Source organism: Catharus ustulatus, chromosome 22 (genome assembly GCF_009819885.2).
Source record: "Catharus ustulatus isolate bCatUst1 chromosome 22, bCatUst1.pri.v2, whole genome shotgun sequence".
In the NCBI taxonomy this organism is placed as follows: Eukaryota; Metazoa; Chordata; class Aves; order Passeriformes; family Turdidae; genus Catharus; species Catharus ustulatus.
Genome location: NC_046242.1, coordinates 867,336 through 889,066, shown reverse-complemented (window position 1 = coordinate 889,066; position 21,731 = coordinate 867,336). Strand labels below are relative to the sequence as shown.

Below are 21,731 nucleotides of genomic sequence, written 5' to 3'. Positions count from 1 at the left end.
TCCGCAGCCCCGGGAATGACCTCCGAACAACTGGGAGCAGGTTCAATTTACATTTTACTTCAAAAAAAAGGGGGAAGTACATACATGAGGGGAGAATGGGGTGAACAATAATTATCTGAAACCAGGTTTCCATCACTGTGCCCCACAGGTGCAGGGAGCAGCGGGCTCTCCAGGCTCACGGCCGGGCTCACGGAACCCTGGGCAGGCAGTGAGATCATACACAGGGTGAGTGTGTCGGACACAGCTTCTGGTTTAAATGACAGAACGCACCAGCAGGAGGGAGGAGGAGTAGTTAACAGTTACTAACACTAGAATAATCAAATTTGTATGTTATACATATACAGCAACTAACTGCTTTACAAAAAAAGCAAAATAATACAATATATTGTCACATGTATTTACAGTGTAGTAAATATACTTTTCTGTCAAATTTTACACAAAAACTATTTACAGGTGAATATACTGCATAAAAAAAAAGGTGGGACCAACACTCTGAGTGACTGTCTGTGGTTTGTTGCATAACAATAGGACGTGCTTTGTGACTTCGGAAAAAATTAACCTCAGAATGAAACAGAAAAAGCCCTAAAACCTAAAACCCCAACCTGGGCCAGAGGCAGCCCCAGCACGGGCCAGGGGCTCAGCCCACGAGACTCAGGGAAATGCTCCCTGTCCTGGGAAACCTCATGCACGGTAAAGCAGGAACATCGGCATCAATACAGGTCAGTTATGCACTACTCAAATACTACTGAGTTATCCTGAAGTCAGGGAAAACACAAACACAAACAGAATGGGAATTGTCTTTACAGTACTGAGCTGTGCCCAGGCGGACAGGGGACGGGCTCTGAGCAGGGTCACGCACGCTCCCCGGGAGGGCCTTACATGGTCCACGTGTTCCAATCGGGTTTTTGGGAATTTTAAGTTTTCCTGTCAGAGCACAGGGACTCAGGCTGCAGCTCCAGCCCTGCAGCAGAGCCTGGAGCAGCAGAGGCTGGAGCAGCCACTGCCAGAGGGCACTGGGGACCCTGGGATGGGGCTCCCACGGGTCAGGTCAGGGCTCACACCCACACTGTCACCAGCAACAACCTGCTGGTCACCAGAGAACAGAGCAGCAGGTGGAGGAAGGATGGAGCAGAGCTCCCAGGGATGGAATGGGATGGAGAGTGCTCAAACAGGGAAAGAACAAAGAAAGGAGGATGTGAGAAAGAAAAAGAGGCAAATCCCAACAGCAGCTGCTGGCGGGAGAGGGAGAGCAATGCAGTGACAGTAAGGCACTCAACAACTAATTACTGATGGGAGTTTAATCATTACACAAAGGCCATAGTTCCCTGGGAGCCAAGCACAAGCTTCCCAAGCACCAGTACGAGCAGACAACGTTCCTGTCTGTCGGGGCACACACCATCCCAAATTAAACCTTGGCCATCAGCAGTCCTTACACCCCACTTCACCCATGACCTGCCACAGGTGTCTGATACCTCTGCTCTGCCAGAGTCCAGGCCCTCTCACTGAACCTCTCATACAGAGAGAACTCCAACAGACTCCCTCCTTCCAGGAAAGAGGAAATTCAGTTTTGTTCACTGACTTTGTGAAGGGACCGGTTTTTCAGCTGGGACTGAGAGCCTGGAACAGTTCTCACAGGGAAGGTGACTTTCATCCCTGTCCCCTCTGCTCCCCCCGCTCTGTGCTGCAGGGAACGCAGCAGCTCTGATGGACACTTCTGACACGGGCAGTGCACAACAGGGAGGGCTTGCTCTCTGCCCAAACAAAATCAGTTCTCTGGAATTCCTGTTCCTGTTTGCAGGAGACCTGCTCACACGAGAAACAACTGTAAACAGCACACCACCTTTACAAGAGATTCTTGTTTTCCTCCTACATACAAATCCTCAGCTTCTACAACTCTTGTCCTCAGCAAAACGGGAAGGGCTGGAACCAGCTCGACTGGGCACAGCCCAGTGCCAACCCTGGTGACACCGGGGGTGGCTCCTCACCATCTGAGCTGTGGGATGACAATGGTTGGAACACTGGGGACCCCAAACCCAAGGCCTGAGCCCCTGCTCTGTCCCTGGGCCCAGCTCAGCCCCCAGTGTGTGTCAGCAGTGACCACGTTCCTGCCCTGGCGCCTGCACCACCCCACTGAGGGGATTTGGGTATTGCACCACTTCACCTTTCTAGCCTGTTTTCTCCATGACTGCTAATTCTAAGTTTTCCCCTTGTTTTGGCAAACCATTTGCATATGAAGTTTGTGTTCATAGTTTTTCCAGGACTGTAAACAAATTAAAGAAATTGTTATTTTATGAATCAATACAATAAAGGTATTTTTATTTACATAAATGTTACATTGTTACTGTGTGGATACATGGGAATTATGTGCTATAGCAATAAATTGGAACCCTTAATTGTACCATTCTCTAATAATTTAGCTGTGGAGTTTGATTTACTGAAAGCCACTAACGATTGCACTGGAGGACTGGCTTTTACCTAATGGATGTACAGTAATTTCACGATTATAAGCCGCATGTCCAGGTGTATCTGTTCTATCACCATCTGTTGAGGGTGGGGCAGTGATCCTGATCTCAACGGCAGATATTCTGCTAATGGGCATCCATTGAAACCAGGCAGGGCAGTGTTCTTTATCTTTTCACAGCCCATCCTTCCTCCAGCAAGTCATTTTCTGCTCATGGCCATTGAGTCCCACTGTGGGACTGATAAAATTACTGCATCCCATTGGGAGTTGCTCCAGCCAGGGGGAAGAGACCAACATTTCTTACCAAGATAAAAACAGAGGTTTTGGGACACTAAGGGAGCCCCTTTCTCCACTGGACTCCAGAGGAAAACCGGATTGCTCCACATCCCCACTGGAGCTCCGGAGGGAAACTGCACCTTGTACAGGAGCACTGCTCCAGCTGAGCCACATCTGTCACTGCAGGAGGATGCAGCCACCATGGGATGGGACTGCTGCCAACACCCTGCCTGACAGGGTGTCAGGCTGTACTCTGACTGTGTCAGGGTTTGGGTTTGTTCTTTGTAGTACTGTATTTCTATTTTAATTTCCCTAGTACAGAACTGTTATTCCTAATTCCCATATCTTTGCCTGAAAGCCCCTTGATTTCAAAATTACAATAATTTGGAGGGAGGGGGTTTACATTCTCCATTTCAAAGAGAGGCTCCTGCCTTTCTCAGTAGACACCTGTCCTCCAAACTAAAACAGCAACTTTTCGTTCTTTATCCATATATAAGCCGCACCTGATTATAAGCCACTCTTTGGGTTCGGACCAAAATTTTTGTCAAAATGGTGCGGCTTATAATTGTAAAATTACTGTACTTTTTCTTCCCTTTAAAGCCATTGAAGGATTGTTAATTCCTACCACAGCAGAGGGATCTGAAACTGGCAAGGGGATCTGTTTCTGAGCAGGAGCTGTGTGAGCCCACAGGGACACAGCCCCAGCCTGAACTCCAGCTCGTCTCAACTCAGCCCACCCGTGCCCGCGGGGCCGCGGCACCCTCAGCGGGGCCAGCACCAGCACTGGCACCAGCACCGGCTCCTCCCTGCCAGCACCAGAACCAGCACCAGCACCGGCTCCTCCCTGCCAGCACCAGCACCAGCACCGGCACCAGCACCGGCTCCTCCCTGCCAGCACCGGCACCAGCTCCTCCCTGCCAGCACCGGCACCGGCTCCTCCCTGCCAGCACCAGCACCAGCACCGGCACCAGCACCGGCTCCTCCCTGCCAGCACCGCAGCGCCCGTCCCCAGCCGCCATGCCCGACCGCCCCGACAGTGACGGCAGCCTCAGGTCTGTGAAACCCCGCGGGAGCCCAGAGCCACCCCTGGGAGGTGACCTCGCCAGCCCCTGCGATTGCACACAGTGTCAGTTCATTTAAATTCATGTACCTTGAGCAGACGTGGCTCTCCCTGCCCCTGCTCGGGCAGCACAGGGGCGGCTTTGCCACACACCATCCCCCCAGTGAACCAGTGAACCCACGCCATCTTCCCTCCATTCCCCACTGCATATTCTGCCAGGAGCTCTCCAAGGTGCACATTGCTGGGAAGGGCAGAACTAAAGCAGGTGCTACAATGACAGCCCAAGGGTCAGTTCCCAGGGATTTCCCCCTGTACAACTTCCTCAGGGCAGATAAAGTACAGCAAAAACAGAAAAAAAAAAAGCAAAAAAAAGCTTTGGGAAAAAAAGCCAGTTTGTCCAGTCTGGTCCACGTACAGTCCAAGTGTGTGAAGCTTGGTCTGGGGAATGAGGGACTCCTGCAGCCTCCTTTTCCTCCCCCCTTTATTGCTAATTACCTGAAATTTAGCCTAATCCACCACTGCTGTTAAGCTCCTTGTACTGCAGCTATTATGAACTTCTCAGTGTGGTAAAAAAAAGTACACAGCTAAAATCTGATAGGTTTGAATTAAAACCAGGGTCAGAGAAACTTCCCTGGCTCAGGAAGCCAGTACTACCTTGAGGCGTGCAAAGAGGGTTCAGGATCAACACTTCCCTTAGCAGGAACACCTGAGGCCAGGGCAGACACGGCGGGGCTGGGAAATGGCTTTGGATTCGAACGAGACGCGGCTCTGCGGCGCTGCAGAGCTCCACCCTCCCGCGGGGCACACGCGTGGCGCTGAGCAGCGGCCGGAGCCGAGCGGGGGATGGCGGCGTTAACTCGGGCACTGGGTCGGGAGTTGATCATCTGGCAACGCGGCTGCGGGATGGGAACTGTACAGATCAAGTGCAGCATCACCCCCGGCGGGGGCCCTTCGCGAGGGGCCGCGCGTGTCAGTCAGGTCCAAAAATAAAAAATAAAATTAAAAAGCGACAATCACACGATCTTTTTGATGCTGTGACGCTTGAAGCTGCCGGCGCTTCGCTGCTTCTGCACTTGGCTGGCGGAGCCGTGGCGCATCCTCCCGCTGTTGGCGTGGCCGGCGGTGGGCGAGAGCTCCACGTTCTCCTTGTCGATCCCTGCGGAGACACAAGCGCGGCGCTGAGCCCGCTGCCCCCGGGCCGGCTCCCCCGGGAATCAAACACGTTTGTGGCAGCAAGGGCTGCAGAGCCGCTCGCTCCTGGGGCCGGCCGAGGGCAGGGGGAGAGCAAAACCAAGAAAACCTGGCTGTCCTGCTGAAAACAAAAATCTGCTTAAGTGAAGGAAGGAGGAAAACGCAAAACAACCCAGCAAACTGACTCTTAATGAGAAAATAAACAGTTCCTTAAGGAGGGTCTTGACTGGAAATAGGCACAGAGAAACTGAAGCCAACTCTTCATGAGAGCTATGACTGCTGAGTTCAGCCCCACCAGGGGCAGGAAGAGGCTTGTGGGGATCAGGATGAGGATGGCACCAGACAGGTTTGTGCCCACAAACTCAGGCCCTTCTGAGAAGCTTTGCATGTTCTCTGCAGGACTCTGTTATGCTTTGCTAAAAATCTCCCATCAAACCAAGCTCAAAACTGAGGTGCTTCAGTGAAGACCCCAGGCTGACACGACACCACCACCCAAAGCCTGGTGCTAGAGCCCTGAGCAGCGGCTTTGGGCACTGCAGACCCAAGAGCCCAGAGCTGGGCTCAGTGCAGGAGCTCCTTTTTTGCTCTTTTTGCTGACACTGCTGAGCTGTCCCCTGCAGCAGCCCCTCCGTGTCACTGCCACACTGTGAGTGTGTCTGGGGAGTGTCCACCTGCACCTCACACCCATGGGACAGTGCAGCACCAGCAATGCAGAGCAGGACCAGAGGTTTTATCAAAGAGGATACAACTACAATCAGCAGCAAAAATAAGGATGTCTGACAGCAAATACAAAAGTCAGAACAAAGCTGTGTTACTGTGTTACTGTCTGTGCCTGTGTCCCTGCAGTCAGAGCTGAGTCCTGCTGACTCCAAAGAGCTCACACCAAACAGTTCATTTTAGCTTCACACGTGCAGCAGAGTGATTTCCACATTAAGCATCCACTTGTCTGTTACCAGATTTATTCTCAAGGCTGTGGGTGACTTTGTCTGCTCTACCACCAATATTATTGGCACCCCCCAAGAAATGCACCAGCTTAGCCCTTGCTGAAGCCATTCCCGTGTCAGAAACTGCTCCTCATGCCACAGCCAGGCCCTAACGCAGCTCAAGCAGCATCTCGTGCAAATATGATGAAAGAAGAGAGTACCTGGATGAGGCAGCTGCATGAAAACTGCAGACTTAGAGCAAGGCAGAAAAGCTTCACAGACACAGAATGAAAGAAATAAACGTAAGTGAATAATGTCTGTGAGACAGGGAAGGGGAGGGAAAGGAACAGAGATGGTGACAGACAAAACATTTATAAACAATGATCCTGCCTAGTTGTTTCCAGATGCAAGAAATTAATTGTTCATGTATCTGCAACTTAGTATTTGTAGCCATAATACAAAAAACTCATTTGGCTGAAAATGTTTCTTTTAACTGAGTGCTGCTGAACACGTGGCCTTCACACTGGTGTTTTAAATTTCATTTCCAAGCAAACAGTGCTGAGTGCCAGCAGTGTGTTGTTTCAGACTCACTGCTAACCTGAACGAGTTCCCTAGCTCCCAGCTCTGTTTGTGGAGACTCTTAACCAGCCTTTGACAAAAGCCATCTGTTTGCACAGCACTTGGAAGGAATGTTTGAGCTGGATTAATTCCTTCCTCCCAGCCTGTAAAGGAAGAGGGAATGGAAAGTGGGGCAGAAGGAAGGAGGACATTTACAGAGCAAAATTCTTCTTTCCCTTGCAGAGAGCCCAGTCCTGCACCATCTCCTCATCCCTGGAAACAAACTGCTGGAGCTGCTGCTGATGCTGTGTTCCAGACACAGAGATGCTGCCCAGAGTGTTTCCACACTGACTGCAAGGTCTGTTCCCTAAGAAACCTGTTCCTAAATCGTTCCAACAGCCCTGCCTTACTCCTGCTGCTCCTCTGCCCCCTGAACAAACCATGCCAGTGCCTGTGAGCCTGGGGTCCCTGCAGGGCACAAATTCCACACACAGGTGCTGCTGTTCTGATGCCCTTAATTCTCTTCCCTTCACATGGAGTGACCTGGGAGATAATTTTTGTGCAGGATAAAATCCAGGATCTGAGCCAACAGGGTAACAGCTCAGGAACAGGCTAATATTCACTTGACTCCACAACACACCAATGTTTGACACATTAACACATCCAAAGAGCCAGGGAGGCTCCCAAAGCAGGAGATTCCCTCATTTCCCCCAGAACAGGCACTGACCTGGGGAGTGCTGGGAAGTGGCAAGTGAGGTCATGGAGTTGGAGAGGTTGAGGTTTGCAGTGATGCTGAGCTGGCTCTGCACCGCTGGAGGGTACGGAGAGGTGGGGGTCAGGAGAGATTCTTCACTGGTTTCCTCATCAATTCCAGGCAAATATGTGTCAATCAAGGCATCAAGGAACTTCACTATGAGCTCAGCATAGTCTGGGATTTGGGTTTGCTGTGGGAGATGGGGAGAAAAAAGTTTGTTCTTTCCTTTGTAGTTTCCTGTCAGTTTGAGCTTTGCTCCAGAGCTCACTCTCAAGTCCCACTATTTTGCCTGCATATTTTCAAGACCATTTCATGTATCTGTAGAAACTGATTTGTGGCCCTGTCCAGACCAATCCAAATGTACACAGTGCAGACCAGGTGTCAGTGTGATCTCAGAGTGTGGCAGCCCAGGGGCAGGAAAAGGAGCTGCAGAGCCCCAGCCCACACCTGGGCCACCTCCCTTGGGATGCCTGGAGACATGGGCAGTGCTCCATGGGCTCTGCTCCAACACAGAATTTACCCTTGTGGAACCATCACTTATCAAATTAACCCCCTACCCTGTCAGATACAGGTAACAAAGTGACCCTGGGAGCAGGAAAAGCTGCACTCACACACCTGGCTGCTCCTACCCCGCTCTGGTGACTCATCTATCACAGCCCCTGCTTCAGCCCTGGAGCTGCCCCTGAGCTCTCTGCTCTCTCCTAACACAATGATGCCCCTTATGAGCATCAACGTGCCCCAGAAAGGCCAAACAGCCCAGAACCCACAGAGCTCTCACCTTGGAGAAAGGGCCAGCAAACCTCCACAGCCCATTAAATCCAAAACCTGCAACAACAAAGGGAACATCACCATGAAAGTCCAGCTCTCACCTGACAGGGAACAACATAGTGCTTCCAGTACAGCACTTCTCTTAAAAAACAAGGAAAAGTATTTACTCTGTAGATAGGATGTTTGGTACTGGGGTGGAGACTCCTCATGGTAGACAACACTCTGCACAATCCCATGAATTGGATTCAACAAGTTTGGATCCTGGCACAGCGATAAAAGGGTATTGATCTTGGAATCCAATAAATTATGCCTGAAGAAAGGAGAAGTGGCTTAGTTCTTGGTCATTACATAAAATAAACCTGCAGTTCCCAACTGACTTTAGCAACCAGCAGTTCAGGGGGAATTTCTGCCCCACCAGTGATTTCAGAACACAATTCCCAAGTCTGTTCCATGAGGATTCTAATGATGTCAGCTTGTGAAAACCTGCTCACCTTAGCTTCTGATAGCTGGGTTTCCTTTACACATATTCACTCCAAAAACTACAGCAGGTGTCTAAAGAAACCCCCAAAGGGCACCTGCACCAGGCTTTAAATCAGCTTTGAAACACCTGGGGCACAAATTAAAATCAACCAGCAGGGACAGACTGCAGCCTGTAACCTCCACACAAGCCTTGCAGATGCTTGTCCTGGACCAGAGCCCTCTGCAGAGCCAGTACAGAGTTATTGCAAGCAGAGCTCAGGTACTCACACAACAGGAAAGACCTTTGGGAAGACGACGCTGGCTTCTGCCAGGTACTCGTAGAGGATGCGCTGGTCGAACTCGTCCGTGGTGTACTTCACCAGCGTGGCCTGCAGGGAAGGAGCCATCAGTGCACCTGCCTGCCCACAGCCTCTGCTAAAGGGCTTCAGATTTCTCACTAGCAGAAAGCAGCCTTAGAAAAGATTGATTTATGTCTCTGTTGGAAACAACAGAGCCAGCTGGACACTTGTATTTTGCCAATCAATGTATCTCATCTGTTTTTACACAACTGAGTCTCCCTGAATTGTACCTGGAGTGGGAACTGCAGAGGTACAGCTGAACACAGTGCACCTCTATTGCTAGTTAATGACTTTTAAACTGAATTATGCTGGGATTCCAATAATGCTAATTTCTTTTAAACTATAATATATTAATAAGCTTTTATTATACAAAATAGTTTGTCATAAACTCAGCCAGGAAAAACTCCAAGGAACACATGTTTGTTTTGCTGGGAGATAAAAGGACATCAGAAAATAGCAGACAACACACAGAAGAAAGCTTACAAGAACTGTAAGCAGCAGTGCTTGAATTTTTGGGTCAGTCAGAACTTCTTCATCCAGGAGGACGTTTGACTCGGAAACAGAAACTTTCCGGAGGTGTGGGTGCTGCTGTGGTGATATTCTCTGGGTTTCTGCCAGATAAAAAAGAGCAACTCATCCAGAGCAAAATAAACCCAAAGCAAGACAGAATCAGGTTGTGCACAGCAGAGTCAGTCGTGTGCAAACCTCAGAGCTCACAATGACCGCGCTGTAGTGCAGCAGCACCGCACCACTACATGGGATGTGTCATCAGATGGCAAACAAAAACCCCAATTTCCTCTTCAGTGGAATACAGGCCCAGGGGTGTAAGTACCAAATTTAGGGTCAGGCAGATACAAGAGAAGAACCCTGGTCTTGCATTGCAATTGGGGGTGGGGGCACAGGAAGCAGATGGGGGAGAAGATGAAGAGAGGCATTCCAGGCATCAGCTCACGTTCCATCTCCTGCAGGAATTTGCAGCTGGGGCTCATTGACTTAGAGAAGGCCAAATGCCATTTATTTCATTGCACTCCTACATGCAGTCCTTTAGAGCTGCCCTGATTCTGCACCTGCACCCTGAGCAGCTCCAGTGCAGCTGGCAGAGAAATGGAGGCTGCACCCTGCAGAAGCCACTGCTAAGGAAGGTGCTTCTCCCTTACCTTGGAGTAACCTTGTAAATAAACACTGAATTTAGAAACAGCCCTTTGTATAGATATACAAAGTGTTTATAATTAGCATTATTCTTAAAATGTTAGTCCTGTGTCTCACCCATTTCATAATCATTTTCGGCTACTCTCCTCATTTTGGGAGGCGTTGTGATTCCAGATTCCAAGTCTTGCCTTTTAGGAGCCTTTGTGTCCGATATCAAATGGTCAAAACTTTTCCTTGTACCTAAAAACAATTTATCAGGCAATTAAAAACATTAAACCTAAATCCATATTCTAACTTTCTCCGATTTTCTGGCCAAGCTACTCCCCTCTCTACCATGTGCTGCCAGGAATCTGGGGACCTTTTCACCATTCTCAGGGATGGGACAGAAAATACGATCACACCATGCCGCTCTCCATCACAGCTTCCAGAGTGCTTCACAACACACAGGAGGGAGCATGCAATTAGTCAGGGGGGCATGCCATGGACTCCTGGCCCCCACAGAATACACATGCCAGGATGTGGTTACTGAGAAGGAAGCAGGGAAGGGCTGGGATGAAGGAAATGCCCCTCCTCTTCCACCTGTGTAATGCCAAAGGGCTTCCACAAGTTCTGCAAAGCAACTCAGCTGTAAACATGATGCACTGAGAAGCCACGAGGACAAATCAGATTGTTTACACATCTACCATGTTCTGGGACCATCTCCTCCAGCCCCAACCACAGCACTCCATGGAGCAGCTAAATATCCTGCTGGAAAGGGCTGGGAGCACAAAACTGGCACTAGTAATCTTCAGGATCTGGAATAGCTTTTTTCTCCACTTCAACATGCACATTTTGAGGATCTCTCTCGCTCCCTCCCTTCATGTCCAAAAGAACTGAGTCCTCTTTAACTGTCCAGTGCCCTGAAATTTGCATTTTGCAGAAACTGCACTTATTCCTCTCAATCAGGAATAAGCCCTTAAAGCCAGATACAAGAACAATTTTTCTCCAGTAACGCCTCCCAGGGTGTTCTGTAGACAGATGAATAATTAGTTATGTAAATAACCTAGAAGCTTTTTAGTGTTGGCTTGTGAAGGCTGCCCCATGTCCAAGCTCATGGATTTCCGGGTGCGAGGGCTGATCTGTCCCACGGTTGGGTAACTGGCAGCCAGGTGTCTGTCTGACCCCTTGGGGGATGACCAGGGCTGGTGCTCCTTTAGTGTCCTGAAAGGGCAGAGAAATTCAATCAGGAAAATCTTAAAACTGTGCTATTTAGGCAGTTTTCTCAAGCAGCCAAACTGCCCTTTCTTAAACCCATCTTTACTCTGCTTGCAAAGATGTCTGAGCTAGTGAAAACAAACATACAATCTGATGTGAATGTGATGCTGAGAAAATACAAAATAAAGCAATGAAAAGAACACAAGCAAATCGGCCTGTGGGGCAAGATGAAACACATTTAGTAACCAGCTACTCCAATCTCAGTGCTAGAAAGAGAGATGATGAGTGAAGTGCTCCCTGCTGAGGACAAGGCTCTCCATGGCACTTCCAGGTCATTTCCTGGCTGATCTCCCTGGCTGCACACAGGCTCTAACAAGGTGCCAAGGCTTCCCAGTGCCACAGACAGGTACATGCTATGGAGTCCTTACAAGGACAAACTAAATGTTCTTCTAAAATATAAATGAGATTAAATCAGGTCTTGTAGAAAGGTTTTAGCAAAAGGTTTAACAGCCTCCAGAGCAGTTAAGCTCTGAAAATGAAATCTGTACAAACTGCACATCCAAATTTCTCAATGACTCCTGATCCAGTGTAAGGAGCAAACTGCTCAGGAGCCACCAGAGCTCACTCACTCAAGGAAAGGCTCTGCAAAGTGGGTAAAAGTGAGAACCAACCGATAGGTAGTGTCACTGTGGTGGATGGGGTAGGTGTCCATGGGAACGTTTTCCATCGAGACGTCCGTGAGCAGCAGCGACTTCCTGTGCTTGAGGCTGCAGCGGCTGCGCACCTCCTCGGACACCGTCAGCAGGGCTGCAGGCACAGACAGCAGGGAAGGGAGGGAAGGGAAGGGAAGCTTTCCACAGCAGCAACAGTGTGAACAGCAGGAACAGTATTCCATCCACCTGCACTCCTTCCATCCATCCATGTGCAGTTACACCAACACCACTGAGCTGCACTTACACTTAGGGAATGTACAGCCATGTAAAAAGAATTCTGTTTCCCATCCAGTTACAATGACAAGATTTACAAATTTGTCCTCACATGACAATTTCTATGTCCAGACCACTGGAAACCTGAATGCTGTCAGGCACACAGTGCAGTAATTTACAGCAAGAAATCTCCATCCTCCCTGGAGGAGTCCCAGAGCTGCAGAGCAGGGGCTGTCCCCAAAGAGCCTTCCTGACGTGCCTACCCTGCCCACACTCCTGTCCACCAGTTACAATTTTTCTTTGTGCTGGTACAATTTTAACAACCTGCACCTGAAGGAATTCCAGAGTTATCCTCTCCCTTTCAGTCAGCCCAGGCTGGGAAGGGGGTTTGGTTCATTACCTGCCAGGTAAGCCACGCTCTGGGTGTTCACCTCGAACTTGTCACAGTTCCTGTGTTTGTTAACCAGAGCAAGGAGTGTGTGCAAAATCCTCACTGTTCTTGCTACAGTGGTAGGGGAAGGATGCCTGTACCCTAAGAAGAAAAAGATTGTATTTAACTTTTGAATCCATATTTATGAAGCACTAATATTTTGAAAGCATTTAGAAATACTTTCCAGCACGTTCTCAGACATTCCATCTCAAGGGTAAGAGAGTGCTACCAGAAATGGCACATTTAAGATTAATTCTTTCTGTCCCTCCCCTCAAAACTGCATCATTTCAAATGTCTGTGCATACATTATACCTGTTATCTCACAAATCACTCTTCTAAAAAACCCAGAGAGCCTGAGCACAGGCAAACAGGGACAGACACTCCTGGAGGAAGAAGGACTGCAGCAAATGAAGCCCTGCACCCTGTGACAGTTCAGAACTTTCAGCAGCAGCACTGAAGGCCTTCACAGGAGATGTATAAAGGAAATCTGGCAGAGTCCTTTAATCCAAGTGTGTTTAATTCTGTATCTATTCTTTATTAGTCCAAGTTACTTAAAATCCACCACCCAGTGTAGCCCCTTTATCCCTTGACTTGGTTTTAGTCCTGAAGTAAGTGTTCCTCTCAAGGAGCAGCATGCACTCTTACCTTTCAGGAGATGTCCCACTAGTGCAAAGTTGAAGTTGGAGTTGAAATTGAGCCCAACAAAATGATCCATCTGCTTGCAGTGCCATTCGAGTGGTCTCCTGATCTCCATGAACACTTCTTCTGGGCTCTGACCCACAAAAACAAAATACAAGAGCACCTCACTGGAAGTTACTCAGGACATGTAAAGCTTGTTGGGTTTTTTGTTTAAGTGACAGAACAGCTCTTTTAGAGGCTACAGGAAAACATCAACACTTTCTCACAGCTCACATCTGGACATTTCTGTGCCAGTTTCAAACACAGTAATGACAGCTTCTCTCCACATCCTTGTCTGTGGAAATCATCCAAGTGAAACAATTTCTAATGCAAATTCAGGTTTAGTTGCTTAGCAAGTGCTCACAGGACAGAGGTGGGGTTTTCCTTTGAAGGCTCTGGGCTCACCTTGTCGTTGAACACACGCAGGCTGTCCAGGGTGTGCAGGTTCTGCTCCAGCAGGGCTGTCCCTGCTGAGTACAGGTTCACCTCATCCAGCTGCAGCACGGCCATGGCCACCCAGAACAGAGCCTTGTGCATAGGGGAGTCCTGCAGGGACACAAGGAGCCACTTTAGAGCCAGCTCCTGCAGGGGAAGGACAACCAGGACAGAGGGGAGGGTCTGTGCCCTTGTAACAGGTTCTGTCCTCAGCTGCATCCATTCCAAGGGAACAGATGCTCACTGTTCACTTCATGGTGAACAGCAGAAAGGAAATTAATTCCCAGCCTTGCTTGCACCTCCCAAGCCATTCCTCCTCACCTCCATCCCTTCCTTGCTCACAGTGTCAGACCCACCTTGCCCTGTGCCAGCCTGACCAGAAATGGGTCTGCTGTTCTCCATCTGAACAGGGGCTGCAGCTCTGCACAGAGCTCACCAAAATCAGACCCAGACCCAGAAAGAACTGGCATTCAACACATCCTGGGTCCCTGGAGCAGAGCTTTTTCCAGCCCAAGTTTGACTGAGCCCCAGGAGCTGCAGGAGGCCCTTTGCCCTCGCTGTGTCCCCAGTGAGCTCTCAGACAGGAGCCTGGCAGTGCCCCTGGCTGCCTGAAGCAGCAGCACCCACACAGGGCCACTCCCCAGCCCTGGCTGCAGGCACCAGCACACACAGCTGAAGGCAGCACTGGGGCTGTGGAAGGAAGGGGCACAGCCTGGGCACAGCCTCTGCCCAGAACAGAACATTCCCAGCATTTCCCAAGCCTTGCACTGGTCCCACAATCTGCCACACTTCCCATCTGTGCTCCTTCCATGCATGAGTCACAGTGAAGTGTGAACTTCAGAAACCCCAACACTCCACTTGTATTTCTGAGATTATCCCCATAATCATAGTGTACAAAACACATTTTCTGTTGATTCAAAAAGCCAGTGATTTACCTTGTTTAGAAGAGGCTGCAGCTTGGTGAGGGCTATAACTGTGGCTTCTATTAGAACTTGGCTATTATAATTATCAGGGCCTTTTAAACAGCTCTCAAGTCCCTTTTTGAGAAAAGAGAACAATTAAAAATACAACCATAATTACATTTTGCTTTGTAAAAAGAAGATCAAAGCTCTGCACAATAAATGTTTTTCTCAATTACTTACAAAGCCTGAGTTCATTTTAAACCAACTCTCAAGAACTTTCCCAAATGGAGATTTAGACAGCAGAAATAAATGTATGGCTGCACAACAGTCAGGCTGCAGGGGGCTATAAGAGCTGTAGAAAAACTCCTTTATCATTTATACACTATTCAAGTTTGTGTCTATGAAACTCTAATGAAATGCTTAACGGACACATATTTAGTTGTGTCTTGCTATGGGACACAATCTGCTTTGTGGAACATCTTTTTCAAGCCAGGCACCTGCTTCAAAGTTTTCTGATCTAAATCAGCTCTTTACTATATTTACTTACAACACATGAGGTGATTCACTTCCTTTGAGAAAAAGGAAGCTATGCATGTGCATGCTGGTAAATGCCTTAACAGAAAATGTCACATTTATTCAAATACTGACTGCTGGATCCACCTGTGTCAGGAGTTTTAAACTCAATACTGAGACCTGTTGATATTCTACAAGTCACAGCAGTGATGGAACTCATTCAATTTAAATTTGGAAGTCATCAAATCAATTTAAATTCATCAGTTCTATACCAGAATATGCTTGAAAGATTTATCCTAAAATTATGCCAAGTTCTATATTTGATGGGAAGATAAAGCTAAAAACAGCTGCTTTACGAGTCACAAAGGAAATGAGACAGACCCAAATACCTTGCTGAGAATTCTGATTATTTGTTTTATTTGTCCATGAGACACTCTTTTACTTATACAGCCAAAGACAACCAGTGCTCTTGGCTGCAGGGAGGGGTTGTACTGGAATGCAAACCTGTGAGAAAAGAGCACAGTGCATTAAACAACATATACACAACAAAATATAAATACAACAAAAAGATGAGAGCTCAGGTGTACTGCACAGGCAGGGAGGGCTCAGGGTTTGAGTCTGTGACTTACTTTTGAGCTAGTTCAGTCCACTGGTCCAGCCACTTGCACGTTGGAATGTCCCTCATACAAGCCTGAAGAGAATTAGATGGTTTGAACAGATGTAACATGGAGAAAATGTATTTGTACAATTGGGAATGTGCAGAAGAAATTTGGCTCTCAGAAATCAGCTGTTAGCTGTCAGCAGGGAGGAGGCACAACCCCTGCACTTCTGCCTGTCCAGGGTCACTGACCTGTCCCCAGGGTGCTTGCCCTGTCCCCCATGGTCCCTGCCCTGTCCCCCAGGGGTCCTTGCCCTGTCCCCCAGGGGTCCCTGCCCTGTCCCCCAACTGTCCCCAAGGTCACTGCTCTGTCCCCAAGGTCACTGCCCTGTCCCCCATGGTCCCTGCCCTGTCCCCCAGGGGTCCCTGCCCTGTCCAGGGTCCCTGTCCTGTCCCCAGGGGTCACTGCCCTGTCCCCCATGGTCCCTGCCCTGTTCCCCAGGGTCCCTGCCCTGTCCAGGGGTCCCTCTCCTGTCCCCACACACCTCCATGATCTCCAGCAGGGCCTCTGTGACCGTCTCCAGCGAGGTCAGGGCGAAGGTCTCGCGCTCGTAGGAGCCGGGCGAGAAGGAGCGGTCGCGGTAGCTGGAGCGGAACGCGATCACCGCCGCCGACTTCACCTTGCTGATCCCAAACAGCAAATAAAACTTGGGCAGGGAGAACTCGGTCAAGCTCAGCCTCAAAACCTGCTTGGTCTCCTCTGTTGAATGAAGTTGCACATCTCAGATTTACAGCAGGGAAATTCAAACGCACGTTGCCCCACCAGGGAGAGCAGAGCCAAGCGGTGCCTGTGCCCTCCCAGCTCTGCTCCCCCTGCCACTGCCCCAGGCAGGCACAGCAGCTCTGCTCCCTGCCCTGACTGCTGAAACCTGGCACCAGGAAAGGACTCTGCAGACTGCTACAGAGCAACTTGTCTAAAGATGTGGCTCTGTGTGCTCTCCTCACAGTGATTCAGATAATGGAAACCCAGAGTGCTCCTGCTCTGAAGTACTGACAGAACTGGAAGTTCAAACTGCAGCAGACTCTGCTTTTGGCTCTGGCACTCACATGAAGAAAGACACGAAGCAGAAGAAAATGATGGCCCTGCTCTGGCACTGAGTATCTTTACAGTTCTGACCTTTCAGCTGATGTCAGTGCACTCCAAACCCAGCATGTGAGCAGCAGGCTCAGCACCCCGTGCATCAGAGCACAGACACCTGTGTGTGTGCCCCCACTCTCCCTGCTGATATGTACACACAGAAAATGAGATTTCAGACACTTAAAGACAAGACCACATAAATTTTGAATTTTTCTTCTGCACAAAATTCAGCCTGGTTTTACATTGTGCTTCTGGGCTAAGAAGTGCCTAATTGCTAAGATCAATTCTTTTAGGACTGCTGAAATACAACAGTAGATAAAATACCTGTTTTAACACTGTAACTTCACAATTCCCTTATGTAATTGGTATTTTTGTTGCCATGTTATGCAACCCTTCACAAGATGCACATGAGCCAGTTTTAGCACAGACATAGTTTCTCTTTTGCCTTACCAGAAAATCACTGGTACTTTCTTCTCCTTTTCTAAAATTCATTATACAAACACTTTACATTATGCACCTGCTCTAAGATATTTCTTAATTCCATACTCATTTCTTGTTGATCATATCCTCATTCTGATTTGTATTCACGCTGAACCAAAACCCACTATTTTCAAACTCTCAGAATAGTTTGCAGAGAAAGACAACTCAAATATTTGTTAAACAAATTAAGGAGCAATCAGCGTCATTGAAAATCCAAAAAAGCTCACCACTGAAGTGAAGCTGTGAGCAAGTGCAAAGAGAGTGAATGATGTTGATGACGAGCCCGTGAGTGGAAGCTCTGAGGGACAGGGGCCCCGTGGCCACCAGCAGAGTCACCACGTGGAAGAGGTAGGGGAGATGTGCTGCCACGTCCAGGGAGTTGTTGAAGGAGAGCATGAGCATGTACCGAGCCAGAATGGCAATGTCATCCCACATCAGGTGCTGCTCCAGCGTGGGCGTGGGGGACAGACACGTCTTGTCGATGATTTTACACATCCTCCCAATCACCTGAAAGACAGCAACCATTTTGTTCTTCTCAAACAGGGAGCACAGCTCAGAACTTCAGTAAAAACCATCAGCACTTAACACTGAAATGACTCTGCTGCTTGGAACCAATTTTATCATGGGTTTTGCATCGTTGCCTGTCCTGAGTTACCAGGAAACATCTCAATGTCACATTAGTAAATAAGCTGAAATTATTCTACAAAAGGAAATGAAGGCAAAGAGGGAAGGAACTCACTTTGCTTGACACCAGTTTGACATTGCCAGAAGCCAGTGCTACAGCTGTGTCTGCCATCACCTCAGCTTTGATGGAGCCCAAGCCCCCCGTGGCACTGGTTTTGATGAAACTGTCCAGCACTACATCCAGGAGATCTGTTATCTGACAGAGAAAAAGAATCCTTTCTTACCAGTCAGGTTAACTTTACTTTTCCACAGTGAATCACTTCTGTAACAGCAATCAACAACTGTCACAAACTGAAGCATCCATTTCAATGACTCAACCTTTTGGCAAAAAGGCCCATGCAAATTTTAGAAGCATAAAGCTGAATTCCATTAGATTTTGCTACCTGTTCAGAAGTAGAAACTACAATTTAGCACTATTTTAATTTCATTTTCCACTTTAAAGCCTAACTCTTTATAAAATGCTGACCCCAGTAAGAAGCAGTATGATTTGAAGTGCAGGAAAATGGGTGTTTGTTCAGAGCTGCTGCAGAAGCTGTACCTGTCCCAGACTGCCCCAGATCTTGGCCTGGATGGAAGGGTACATCTGCTTCTCGTTGATGGTCATGGTGATGAGCTTGTCCAGGATGGCGGTGACGCGCTGGCGCTTGGCGTCGTCGTTGTGCTTGCAGAAACGCACCAGGTTGGACAGCCAGGGGGTCATGTACTCCAGGCACAGGTGCTTCAGCTCAATGCCTGCAACAGCAGCACTCATCACACACAGCCAGCACGGCCTCTCCTCACACACAACTCCTCCTTCCAGCTTCAGTGCTAAAATCACTCCTGTCTGAGCTGAGCAAAGAACACTGGGCAAACAGAGCAGCTTCAAAAAGGCAAGGCTAAATGAGGAAGCTCAGAGGACTAAGTCAGGCCTAAAATCTTCTCAGAGATTAGAATATTTTCAAATTCATTTTCAACAAGCACTGGAGTTACTTACTGGATTTGCTAAATCCTGAAATACACTCCTCCAAGAACTCCAAGGTGAGGTGTGGCTCGTTTGCTGCAAGAGTCTTACTGATAGATACAATAAATAGTGTGTTGTTGGCAGGAATACACAGACCTGAGGTCTCCAGTAACTGGCCCTCAATCTTTAAATTAAAGGTACAGGTTAAGGCACATAGAAGATTATAGGCAGCAGACCTGTAACAAAACAAACAATGAGATTTGTAAGAGCTTTCTTGTATTTTTGAATATATACATGTTATACACCACAGTACTGACATCCCAAAAATCAATTCAATGCTGCTGTAGTAGAAATGACATCTAAATCCCAAACTTTTTCCCTGCACTGATCATAATTTGAGAAAAAAAGAATTTCCTTGGAGAAATGGAAGAAATTATTCCTCCATTTGCTCTGATAAGGTTACAGAGTATGTTTGAAGGGCTTTGTACTGGACTTCTCAGAACAGCTTGGAGTTCCAGGAAATTCTAAATCCCTCCAGGTGTACCTGAGCTGCTGGGAGACCCTGTTCTGACACAAATCACAAGCTGCTCTAAGGGGTACAGCTCCCATGTTCTTAAACAAGAAGCTCAACACCACGGAAATCATATGTACCCAACAAACACAGAAAAGCAGAACTACTTCTTATGAAGAGAAATTAAGCTTCCTTCATGCCTTCACTTCCTCTGACAGTGTGTGCCCTTCTTCCCTGACAGAAACCCAACCTTTATTTATTAGAAATTGCATTTTACAGAGCTGTGGTGAAAGAAGAACTGCTTTGCTCAGGAGAGGATTTCTGGCAGCGGAGCAGCCCTGGAAGGCCCCAGCAGTGAGCAGAGGAGCAGCAGTGTCAGTGCTGTACCTCAGGCTGGGGTCTGAGCTGCCCAGGTTGAGCAGGGCAATGTTGAGCAGCGTCCCAGGCACGTCCTTGGGGCGGATCTTGGTGTGCTGGGGGATGGAGTCGGGCTGGGACAGCTCCCAGCGCGTGCGGATGTGGATGATGGACCTGACGATGGCCTCGCACTCCTGGTGCATGAAGGTGAGCGGGGTGCCCTGGTTGGCAATGGTCAGGGTGAACTGGTTCTCATCCACCAGGCAGATCTCCTCGATCTCAGAGGCGTAGTAGATGTCGTTGAGGAACACGGTCTGGCCCAGCACCCGCGTGCGCTCTGCCGACGTCACCTGCACCGCTGTGGAGCCAACCTGGGGGACAAGGGAAAGCTGCTGCTGCACCTCCTGGGATTCACACCCACTGAGAACAGCCTCACACCTCTACTTTCAGAAAGGATCACTCTATGAAATTCTGTACTTCCTAGTGGGGCATACCAGAAAGTTGTGATTTCTCCTCTAGACAAGGGAGGAGAACTGAGAGACAGTAAAATCAGATTCCAATCCTTATACAAATATAACAGACCACTAGGGACAGCACTAAAAGCACTTACTTTAATAGAAACTTTGGTGTCTTTATGAGCCAGTTTGAGAGCATTGTGAAACACTTTCAAGTCCTCCTCCAAAGCCAAGGTAGCTGCTGGGAGTTTCTGCTGGTCGTGTTCGATGTGCTCTGCCAGCTTCCCTGGAGAGTCTATGAAAACAAGCCTTTTGCTCCCTTTCAAACCTGTCAAGAGCCTTTCATGGTATTTGGTGTATTCTCTGACCCAAGAGTTACAGTTATAAATAAAAACTGCTGCGACATTTTCATAAGCAAAGCCTGGAAAAACTACAAACCATTTAGAAAGAAAGTCTGTTTTAAAGCGATTACTGGGGCCAGCGTGTGTGAGGTCCACCACGATTTCATATGGCTTTGCATAGTATGGCTTCAGGGTCAGCAGCACGTGGTAGATCAGCAAATCCCCGTTGATCTGACCAGTCTTGAACCTGTAAGACACAGGACAGACACAGCTGGGTCATGTCTGAGGCCACAGCACACCAAGAGCAGCCCAGTCCTGTCCTGGAGCCAGACTGACCCTTGGCACCGTCCTGTGATCTCAGGAGTCTTAAGAACAATCCAACATCCACACCCCAAGTTCCTCAGAGGGCCCAGAGCCCCTGCAGTTACTCTATCCTGCAGCACTCCAGTGCCTGGGGGTGTTTCTAAGCATGGTCAGTCCTCTGAGTACAGAGGATTTGCCTACAAAAACAGCTCTTTTCAAAAACTTCCACATAATTGAGAATATTTTTTCTCACTTAGAGATTCTCTGAATTTTGACAGTGGGCAATGCATTTGCCTAAACCACATCTCCAGGGTTCACACAGAAGACTGAATTCTACTAGGAAGAATTAATTAAAAATAAATTCATCAGCAGCTTGTGAAAATTTAAGGTATTTTTAAATACCTGTCACTGTTCTGAGCTGTCATTAACTCTTCCAAGGCAAACAACAGGCTACAGAAGAGCTGATAAATGCTCTAAGCAGGGGTGGAGCTGTAAGGGTTCTGGGACACCTCTGATAGCACCTGAGTGCAGGACAGCCCAGAGACAGAACACAGAACTTTCATCTGCACAAGAGATTTTCCCCCATCACCTCCTGTGGTTCTGAGAGCTAGCTTGGGCAAGTTGGTGTTTTCCCCCCAGCGTGTCATGGTGTAGCTGTTACCCAAAGGAAGTGTGTCATCACTGTGGTTTTAGTTCCCCCCTTAGAGCCACATGTCACTGCACTCACAGGTTTGCCTAAAAATCACCAAATCTCCCTGCTGTGCACTGATGGTTGTTTGCATCCTAGGAGCAAATACATGCACTAAGAAATTTCTTGTCAGAGGACTAAATATCTGAAACATCCATCTCAGTTGACCACATCTTGGCAAGGTAAGTACACATTTTCCT

At 48.4% G+C, this 21,731-nt stretch overlaps 1 protein-coding gene across 4 annotated transcripts in view; it reads right to left on the bottom strand.

Moving 5' to 3' along the window:
* Nucleotides 1-3,971: 3,971 nt before the first annotated feature.
* NF1 (neurofibromin 1) overlaps nucleotides 3,972-21,731 on the bottom strand; it is a 69,396-nt gene continuing 51,636 nt past the window's right edge. For 3 of the 4 annotated variants that reach the window (XM_033077935.1, XM_033077936.2, XM_033077938.1), the window contains 22 exons: nucleotides 20,355-20,787; nucleotides 19,775-20,115; nucleotides 18,910-19,112; nucleotides 18,475-18,668; nucleotides 17,992-18,132; nucleotides 17,480-17,759; nucleotides 16,180-16,394; nucleotides 15,666-15,727; nucleotides 15,426-15,540; nucleotides 14,557-14,658; nucleotides 13,592-13,732; nucleotides 13,154-13,280; nucleotides 12,479-12,610; nucleotides 11,824-11,959; nucleotides 11,001-11,158; nucleotides 10,076-10,198; nucleotides 9,293-9,420; nucleotides 8,739-8,839; nucleotides 8,159-8,301; nucleotides 8,002-8,048; nucleotides 7,197-7,413; nucleotides 3,972-4,953 (listed from right to left, as the gene is read on the bottom strand). In XM_033077935.1, the coding sequence (XP_032933826.1) occupies nucleotides 4,811-4,953; nucleotides 7,197-7,413; nucleotides 8,002-8,048; nucleotides 8,159-8,301; nucleotides 8,739-8,839; nucleotides 9,293-9,420; nucleotides 10,076-10,198; nucleotides 11,001-11,158; nucleotides 11,824-11,959; nucleotides 12,479-12,610; nucleotides 13,154-13,280; nucleotides 13,592-13,732; nucleotides 14,557-14,658; nucleotides 15,426-15,540; nucleotides 15,666-15,727; nucleotides 16,180-16,394; nucleotides 17,480-17,759; nucleotides 17,992-18,132; nucleotides 18,475-18,668; nucleotides 18,910-19,112; nucleotides 19,775-20,115; nucleotides 20,355-20,787 (3,682 nt within the window). In that variant the 3' untranslated portion in view covers nucleotides 3,972-4,810. The remainder of the gene's footprint in view (nucleotides 4,954-7,196; nucleotides 7,414-8,001; nucleotides 8,049-8,158; nucleotides 8,302-8,738; nucleotides 8,840-9,292; nucleotides 9,421-10,075; nucleotides 10,199-11,000; nucleotides 11,159-11,823; nucleotides 11,960-12,478; nucleotides 12,611-13,153; nucleotides 13,281-13,591; nucleotides 13,733-14,556; nucleotides 14,659-15,425; nucleotides 15,541-15,665; nucleotides 15,728-16,179; nucleotides 16,395-17,479; nucleotides 17,760-17,991; nucleotides 18,133-18,474; nucleotides 18,669-18,909; nucleotides 19,113-19,774; nucleotides 20,116-20,354; nucleotides 20,788-21,731) is intronic. The other variant, XM_033077937.1, reaches the window with a different exon arrangement.